The following is a 9966-nucleotide window of genomic DNA, read 5'->3' as shown; positions in this document are numbered from 1 at the left end:
ACGTTTCGGCGAGACAACAGCGCCATCATCAGATTTAAAATTTACACAAACTCATAATTGGTAAACATTACGTTCGTTTAGGTCTTTGCAGAAAAGACCTAAAGAACGTAATGTTTACCAATTATGAGTTTGTGTAAATTTTAAATCTGATGATGGCGCTGTTGTCTCGCCGAAACGTAATGAAATAAACAATGTTTCAACATTTTTACTTCACACTTGAAGAAAATAATGCAGACAAATTTAAGGTTTCAAGAAGGCAAAGACCTAAAAGAACGTTGATTTTTACCAATCATGAGTTTGTGTAAATTTTAAATCTGATGATGGCGCTGTTGTCTCGCCGAAACGTAATGAAATAAACGATGTTCAACATTTTTACTTCACACTTTGACTGAAACCCAGGAAAGATAGGAATATAATAACAATTACACGCAGTCAGGAAAATAAACGATATTATTGATCGACCAAAACCCAAAAGCATTTTTTCCTGGACGCGAAGGTTTCTCAGGAATCTTTTGTCGATTATTTTCGACCCAAAACAAGTAATTCTTTATCTCCAAAACCTCTGTGCGCTTCATCCGCAAAGATGATTTTTTTTCCAATTTTCGACTAACTTCAAGCCCACTCTGCAAACAAATGATGCGTTTGATGGTCAGAAGCTTCAGTTCTTGCGTCAACACCCTCTTGTAAGGACCAACACCCTCTTAGAGCATCAATATTTCGGTCAATTCGTGTACTTTGACCTCGAATAGACTTAGTTTCGTGTAAACTTCAAGCACGGAAGGACGATTATGTCGTCCATAATTTCCATGAGACGAACGATTTTCTTGATGGAACTCCGTACTTCAGGGAGAGGTTGGAGTTGTTTAAGCACATGGCGCTTAACTGCTCTGAAGCAGGAGACGCGCCTCTTTTGCACTGGAAAGCACGCAACTACCTTAAGTAACATGAAGTTGTAGGCGGATCTTAGGGGGCCAGCAATGGAAGAAGCCAACTTCATCCGTTTCACTTTACGTGTATGAGACAAGGTGGACACAATTTGCTAATCTGCTTCTTGTTGTTTCAGGGAAAAGATGGCACAGGAAACCTTCCTTGGAACATGATAGCATTCAACTTGCGCAAACCAAAGTACAACCGAGTGAAATTCAAGCTCGCAACTCCCTGCCTTACATCGAAACCATTCCGAGCAATAAGCCAGACTAAGAAGCGACCATGTCTAAACGACTGATCCTCATCATCGACCTGGACACGATAATCGCGTTCTTCGACGACGGGCCGCATCCGTTCAAGCTATGATAGCGACCAGATCCTCACTGCTCCTCACTTCCCCCGTCACCCGATAAAATGTCCAGTTCGAAAAAAATCGTCTTAATCCTGGCAGTACTTTGTGTCCGAGTCAGCACGGTGGAAGAGATCCGATTCGCACGCGGCATGAAAGGCCCTTTGCATGGCAGAGCGTATTTTGCCATTGCGGTGCCCTCCTCCGGCCAGAGCTTCAGTCGAGCGTTCAACAAGACCCTCACGAACATTACTCAGAACCATTTCTTCGGCTCGGTCGACCGAACTCACTACAACATCAGCTTGGAGCCGATGGTCATCGAACTGCCGGACAATGGCACCTTCAGCGCCGCCTTCTTGCAGCACGTTTGCGACATGTTCGAGGGCAAACACATCGTGGCTGTTTTGGTCATCGGATCCACTCCTGCAGCCTTTACAGTCAGTTTGACTGCTCGACATGTGGGCATTCCGGTTCTGTGGGCTCAGGGCCACACGGAGTTTTTGCCTGGCTTTCGAAGTCTGGTAAGTAACCATTTTGCTTTGGAGCGCATCGGCGCTCAGATTTTCTCCTGCAGGACTGATGGACTTATGGACATTGAATACACAGCGGGAGCAGGTTGTACAGGTGGGATAAACGGTTATTTCTCGGTAACAGGTTACAACGTTCCAGTTCCACGTTGGTAATAGGTTTCAAAATGCGGTTCCAAAAGGAACATGTTACTTTTAACATTTTTTATTAAGGAAGCGCAATGTTGATGATGGTAGAAATAGTTGACAGTGTGACAAACAATGGTTTAGTTTATTAAAAAAATTATTCTTAACTAAAGCTCTTAGATACCGCCAGCTTACCACTAGAACTAAACAGTAATTCTTGTAAACGAAAAGTGATAAACCCAATAATCAAGATAAGAAACACGCCACTATACAGGGTTATTCACGCTATACGGCACGGAAGTTTGCGGCTAAACCGTTTGATTTTGAAAAAGTATTATTTTATCAATTGTCCGACGCCTACCGAGCGCACATTTTAGTGTCCCAAAGGCTCTAAAGGTATCAAAGTTTTTTCGGGTTTATGAGACGGTTCCTCACACAACCGGCTAAATCTGCTAGCTGTAACTACGGTTTCAGGTTACACGGTTGTAACAGTGTTATTTTAGCGGTTACGTTAAATACCGACTATCCCTAGTAGGGATTAGAGAGTTTTTAGGCCGCTTAAAATTACGTTGGCCTTAATCGCTAAACGTTATTCTAATCATGCGCAGTGTCGAAAAAATAAAGTGTTCAGACAAGTAACGTTAAGTGCGTTTTTTAGTTTTTGATACCGTGTTTGTCGCCCTCTTAATAAAACAAACCTCACTTTATTGTTCTCCTAGATCAATATTTAATAAGAGGCTTAATTTTACACGACATCTTGGACCCTCCTGCTGTTGCCGACCGAAGAGCTATTTTGAATTTAGAAAATATAGAGCCCAGACATTGCCTTATCAATTTTAGGTTTCAGAAGAAACATATTAAATAAAAATTGAAAATCAAATAGTTCGGTTACGGGTTAGAAGTTAGAACCTGTCCGAGCGATGTTAGTGGTGTTGCCAAAGTTCAAATTTGCCTAAACAATTTTAACATAAAATCCGTAATTACGCAATAATGGCGTAAATTAATCAACGAAGAAGTCTTATATGGATTTACAATAGATTTCTTACTGTATTATAGCCGCTAATTTTATTAATAATAGTGGAAATAAGCCAAATATGTCAACACCGTCCTTCTGCTTTTTAACGTGATGCTTATTAACGTTACCGCTACTCGGACGTAATTAAAGGAACACGTTATCCTCTAATAACGCAACCGGTTATTTCTTTACTATTGCGCATACTCAGGATAACCCGTTTCGTTGCCCGAGAAACGCCAAACATTTATCAAATGTGCGCCAATAGCAACATAAAGCAGAATTTTGGCCTTGTTTCGCGTCTCCTGCCGTTCCTGTTCGAACCCATATAAAGGAAACCTCTGGAGAGATAACGGGAGATGTGAGTTTGCGACCTGAGGCTCTGTGAGCTTTAAGTTCTGACCCCAATTTCCCAGTTTTCTTAGTTTCCACAGTAAGTAATAGCCGGTCATAAGCGTTTTGGGGCTGTAAACTCGAGGAAATTTGGCTGATTGTTCCGCGAAAAGCGTTTCCTTGCTCTGGCGCAGTGATTCCTCAAAAAGATAGCTAGAGAGACTCTAATTAGATCCACTGAGTGTTAAAGGGAAGGGTTTGAAAGGGCTCATTTAGCAGCGCCTAAAAATGCAGCTCTTGCCTCGGTTCCTTCGGATTTGGCTTAAAGAAGCAGGTCAGACAGACGGATCGTTGAGCTCGCTGTTTTGGAGCTCATTTATTTAGCCTGCTAATGCATTTCTCTGTCGATATAAATTTGGGAGATTTATGGCGGGCCCCAACGCAAGCGGATCCGGTGGAAAAACCGTCCTGACCCACTTTGGCCACTGCTTGGGAGGGAGACTGAGGTTCGTTTTCAGGCTAATTTTCGCTGCACCAAGCAGGAAACTTTAGCTGTCTGTAAATCTCTAATTGCGTGCATATCAGGATGTCTCTTGTCCGGATTTGGGAGGAAAAACTTGCATATTTGTCACATACTTGGTGGAAAAGAACCGCATGGAGTTGCTACACTCCCAGACTAAGCTACAGCAGGAGATCCACCTACAAGCCAGATATTTTAGCTGTTTAAACAGGAGTTTTCGGGGCGAATTAGGTGGCAAAGTTCAAAAGCAGACTTCGGTATCCCGATTCTTACGGGAACAAGCTCTTTTAGTCYAATGCAAAATTTCAATTAAAAACATCAGYTTTTCGTGTCAAGAAGTGTTCACCAAACTGGAGAGTTTTTCAGACTGGAAACTTCAGGACAAAACCATTTTTTCCACAACGGATCGTCAGTTAAATAAAAAATTGGAAACTCCACAAAAACACATACATATTTGATAAGATTCGACACAAACTGATAGACGTGAAAATTAGATGCATTCCATAAAACATGTCCCCAGATCGAAAAAGTTTTCGCGAAAACTTTGGCGTTTGGGCAATAACTGAAATTCTTCCCGCAATAAAAGTTCGCTGGTTCGATGTGAAGCGAAATTGCAACTAAACTTTTCGCTGACGTCTTATTTTACTCACTGTTTTATCGGGAAAAATTGCTATTTTTCCTGCAGGTTTTGGTAATTAAAATTCAGTACAGCCGTCGCTCTTCGAGCTCCAGTTGGGGAAAGTTGGAAAACCACAGCAGCCAGCCACTAGCTAAGTTTCGGGSTTTTTTTCACTGTTGGCGTCTTACGAACGAATGAAATTTCCCACTTAAGAAATTGAYGAAGTTTGAGCGCAKATATCTCSAGAACTGTTTAAAATATCTGACYAATWGTCAGAAYATTTTCGATAGAGCTTTAGATTTGTTATTTCSTATTTTTTTCCAAAATTCSTAACTCATCGAACGTTGAACGGACATTTTTCMAKTYKTSCGRKGCTGCAGAMGTTTAACAGTTTATTTCTCAGAAACGGGTRAWAATGCGTAAATAATCTTGAGTACTGTTCCGATAAAGCGTCTCAAGATCTCTTTGCCCTTCCCAKGATTTCATCATCAGAAACTTCTAACCTTTAAAATATTTGGCATAAGCCGAGAACTTCATGAATTCTGGAGCATTTTCATGGGTATTTCGGAAACAGTTTAGAACATTTGAATATTTTAAAGGATCAGTGCTTAGGATTGAACAAAAATTCCTAACCTGTTAAAGGATAGAAGTCAAATTGTCAATTTTTAGGGGTTGAAAGAGTTTAAGGGCCTGAATCTCACAAACGGTTAAAAATGCGCGGATAAACACCAGGAACTTTTCGATAGTGCATCTTGAGAACTAATTTTTCGTTTTTGAGGTTGGGAAATTTCAAAAATATGGAGATTTACAGGCAAAAATTGCAAAAGCKTGYGAAWAGTTTTATTCATGACTGGAACAACGTTGGAAATGTTGMAAKATTGAAAGGTTCTGTTACTTTAATGTTGCTTAGCTAGTAAACATTCTCAGTGGCGATTTTGATGACGTTGCCAAATTTCTCTAGGTATCCCAAAATTTTGGCAATTCTAAATTTGTTGGTTACATAGCTACATTACAAAACTTGTTGTTGAAAAAATCCCTAAATAAAAATTATTTTTGATGCAAAAATGCATGGATAGTTACTATGTGGTCTCGAACAAACGTGTTTTTAAAAAACGACTTTATTGAAGCGAGTACAGGATGAGAATGAATATAATCTTGGGCTTGCATGTTAAGGAAAACAATCTTAAACAATAGACACTAAGATGCTGAATTGCGTCTGGCTGAAATGCAGTCTTAGTGATAAGGCGATTGTAACTGGATTCAGTAGCTTCAAAGCCACACATTGCATAATTTTTAGATTCAAAAAATGTCTCAACTAGCGATTCAAGAATGCTGACAAGAAAATATTGTTTATCTTCACTGTGGTAAAATTCTGACTTTTTTCGCACCTTTCAACCTCCTCTATAGCCGCAAGTTAAAGAAAGTAAAGCGAATCGTCCAAAGACACGAAAGTAACACAGGAAAATGATTTAAACCGGCAAAAGAGTGAGTTGTACGGGCCCGATACACTTGCGGGGAACTCAATTTGGAATAGGAATTCTGGCGAAGTTTTATTTTTCGCAGATAAATTCTGGCTCCTTTGTGTATTGTTCTCATATGTGCTGCGCCGTGATGTAAATGGGAGCATCTCGCATATGGTGTATGAGAAATGGCGTTTTTATTCAATTGGTTAAGTTTCGGGTTTGATTTTATTTATGTCATTTACCTAAGGGAAACAGTCCGATCAGCCAAAGTTCCCGGAACATGGAGAATAAATCTGAACCAGGCCCGATCCACGGTGGCTAAACTTTTGTTAGGGTTAAATTTAAGGAAGAATACGATCGATGCAAAATTCAATAGTTTTAATGAACGCCTTGCACCATCACCATCAAATCAATAATAATCCATCGCCCCTGGCAACCACCCCTTCCAGGGATGTTCTGTGTTGTTGCCCGGAAGTACCGCCGCGCCGTCTCCTGTCACAGCCAGGAAGTAGCTATGTTGCCACTCCGTCCTGGGTGTCTCCCGCCTACCAGTGTTGCCGCTCTCGCCGTGGTTGCTCCGTTTTCCCAGGTTGCTTACACTTTTTTAACTTTCCTAATTTGAATTTCCTTTGGCGACTTTAACTTTGTCTCTTCCCACGAAGACTAAAAACTGACTAAAACCAGGCACTTTCAGCTAATCCGCACATAATTGCCGCATTAAATGCGGTCGACATGCAACTTTCAGCTATAGCGGATTAATTGCAGGACATTTACGATTGCGGATTGTGAAGTTAGGAACCGACTTTTTAAGCCAAAGCTCAAATTAAGTGCTTCCCAAGCTCCCGGCATTAAATTAACGAGGAAACAACTGCAATATTCGGGATTATCGTGCTTAATTGCATTTTGTTGTTTCAGCAGATTTACATTTTTTATGTGCGCTAAATCCGCTCACAAAATGCTGAACATCAATTCCACATTGTAAATTTCGTTGCATTTTAGAGCACTTTTGCGATGTAAGTGGATGGAGCATTTAAAACGCCACTGAGTGAGGAGATATCGGATTTCCCATTAGGGGCACCATTTGGATATCACACATTTTGGCCAAAATTTCGTGTTTTTCGCCACTTTTCTACTTTTTGCACATTTCCGAAGTGAAGAATCAGTGAGGAAATATTTCCAGAAATTTACCTGCAATTTAATATTACCTTATTTATTGTATACACACAAAGAAAGACACTAAGAGCAAAACCACAACTAAAAAATATTTTTTTTTCAAAAAGTTGCACTCTCTCAAATCGAACTCGATTTACGCCCTTGCTGTTGCCGCTATCCAATATGTGGCTGGAATAGTTTTTGTAGCCACCTCTTCGGGCTTTTTGGGGGTTTTGCAACTTTTGAAATATCTTGACACTTAACGACGTTACGAGCAAAATAATGGAGGTATGCGCAAATGGAACAGTCGAGCGGTTGTCAACATTCAGGGTCTGTTTTCTCCCAAACCTTTGCCAATGTCGATTTTAGCCAAGAYAGAAGAACTGTAGCAAAAACCCGTGGMAATCCAGGGCATTTTTTCKTTTTYAAATCGTGGCAAAAATTGGGGWGTTATGGGCATATAAGTGTGCAACCAATGTGGATGGCAGTTGAAGTCTCTCTAACTCCAAATTCCATTTTCTCCGAAACTATAWACGAAAAAGYTGTTATGGAAAAGTGGCATTTGGGTCTAAATTCGACTCTTAATTGAAAAAGTTGCACTTTTTCAATTAAGTTGCGATTTTGAAAAATTCGAAATTTTCCAAYATTTTWRAAAAAAAATTGAACTGCAGATTTTTTTTTGCACATCAATTTCTCAACCATTGAGTTGCTCTTAGAAATACRWTTTGGGGTGAAAAAATCTTAGGGMGCCGCAMATTTTGGCAAAAGAGCGTGTTGCCARGAACAACAAGCGCTTCAAATMTTTTAAATTTTAAACTCTCCTGGCGCTGAAACGGTGACAAAAATGAACTTTGGCCCYGAAACAGCTTTTTACGCCAAGCCTATGGGCTTTTAACGGGTTTTYGAGTTTTTGRAAAATGTTGATAACTGACCGAGTTACARGGTAAAGAGTGGGTGYATGTGCAAGTTTGAGAGTTTTTCGCTTGCCMATATTCTGAGCCYATTKCCTTCCAAACCATTRCAAATACATATTTTCTGATGTGTGGAGAATMCACTTTGCAAACAATMTCAGGTTCTAATTTGAAAACGAGTTAATCGAGGTAAAAATTCAAAGAATTTTGCTCGGGAAATYGTCTTTTCGACCTTCAAACTCTGATGACTTTCAAGTTTSYAAACTGATTTCAAGTTTGCAAAATGCGATTTTTRGACGRAATCACTCGCTTTAGAACGAATTTTCAATGATCGAATTTTTCAAGAACCACTTGGAGTTTAGCTCCTGGTCGATTATCCTCCCAATGRAAAACGGAGATTTGCATTTTCTTAATTAATCTGAAAMATTTTTTGCCTTCCATTAACTGAAACACTATCCACTCTGTTCTGGCCAAGCGCTTGCAATCGATAAAACGAACGATCCCCCGAGGAAACATATTTYAATGGAAATTGCCGGCGGTWAATGGAAGACTCGCCTTATTCCCCTTTAAAGAAGTTCACTGGATTGTTTCCAGTGTATSAAATACGCAAACACGCCGATTTTTATGCCTTGTGGAGGATTTTGTTAAGACCGAGCACTGTTGAACACCCGCAAGACATCCGAAGCACTTAAGACTTTCCATCGTTTCTTCTGGCTGTTTAAATGATTGCACAAAATCCTTTCGATTTCAATAGGTTGGATTGAGATGGCGTGTTGAGGCTTCGTTTTCCATTAAAGGGTCTCGTGCTGTTTAAAAGGCAGCGAATAAATCTGAGACTCAAAGATCTTTTCATGCAAAAAGGCGTGATTTATTCAGGTTGGTCGTGGCCTTTTTTACTTCGGTGTGTCGACAGTTTTCTAATGAAAATAGTAAAAAAAGGAGGGAAAGTGAGTTTTTTGAACATTTCTTCGGTTTCAACCCCTTTTTCCGATGGGCGTAATGGACGAAAGCGAACATCGCATTACTCAATTTAATTGGAATCGTCTGCAAATAGTCGAGTGGAACCTAATGAACATTCTGTTGTTTGGGGGGATGTAAATTGAATCAAACACATTTAGAGTGCTTTTAGTCCGAACCTTTTCCTTTACAGAACGGGGGAATTAATCAATTAATCAATGGTTGAACGTGATTTAGTCAGACGTAAGAACTTGAGCCGTTTTTGCGAGCCCAAAGAGTATAAAATGATGACCTACATACGTTCGAGCATAGGCAAGACTGGCAAGTCAGCATTATTTTAAAGAGGCAAAGTTTTTCCGGTTTTAATTGATATTAATTTCCATATCACCAACTAGAGGCCTTAACCGTCATCCTGCCAGGAAGCGGGTTTACAGAACATTAAGCTTAGCTGGCGCACAACACGTCCATGCGAAACTATGAAAAGCTCCACATCAAGTTAAATATTAAAGCTCTCTGCTTGTAGACTAAGCATTTTGCACTTTATGCAAGCCGATTAGGGCATATAAATGGCTTCTGGCGTTGCATTGGAATACATACCAAGTCCCAAGTGTTGAGCAATTCGTTGAAAATTGATGTAATCAGACTATGAAGACCTTTACGGCCGGTCAAATTTACATGTAGAAATGTTTTTCGGGCTTTGAAGCCGTGGTCTATGGGAATTTCTTCCTGACGTTTCGCCCACAACTGCGCTGGACATTATCAAAGGCCTCATCGCGCTCACAAGCAATTTTTAATATCTGAAATTTATTTTATCAGTCCTCACACCGCCCAATATTTGTTAACGCCTTATTTTGGCTTTCCGAGATAAACTCATGAAATATGTCATGTAAATATGCGTCCGTTGCCATAGTTATTGTGTCACTGTCATTAGTGATTAGTCGTGGTGGACGGGGCTGAATGCTCGCTGCTTGGTCCGTCAAAATTTGAACAAATCCGCTAAGATTGCCATTTTTCCGCAAAAAAGTGCGCATTTTCTGAAAAAGATCGCTTTTCTTTCCGTTTTGGTGTAA

At 40.2% G+C, this 9966-nt stretch overlaps 1 protein-coding gene across 1 annotated transcript in view; it reads left to right on the top strand.

Moving 5' to 3' along the window:
• LOC109544205 overlaps positions 1 to 9966 on the top strand; it is a gene marked incomplete at its 3' end in the record, with an annotated part of 79938 nt that overhangs the window by 3414 nt on the left and 66558 nt on the right. The window contains 1 exon segment of the mRNA XM_048666355.1: positions 1064 to 1797. Within this exon segment, the coding sequence (XP_048522312.1) occupies positions 1342 to 1797 (456 nt within the window).

The sequence above is a fragment of the Dendroctonus ponderosae genome, unplaced genomic scaffold, assembly GCF_020466585.1.
Source record: "Dendroctonus ponderosae isolate FM_Combo_2020 unplaced genomic scaffold, Dpon_F_20191213v2 Dpon_F_20191213_5, whole genome shotgun sequence".
NCBI lineage: Eukaryota > Metazoa > Arthropoda > Insecta > Coleoptera > Curculionidae > Dendroctonus > Dendroctonus ponderosae.
This window is presented reverse-complemented; position numbering and strand designations above follow the sequence as displayed.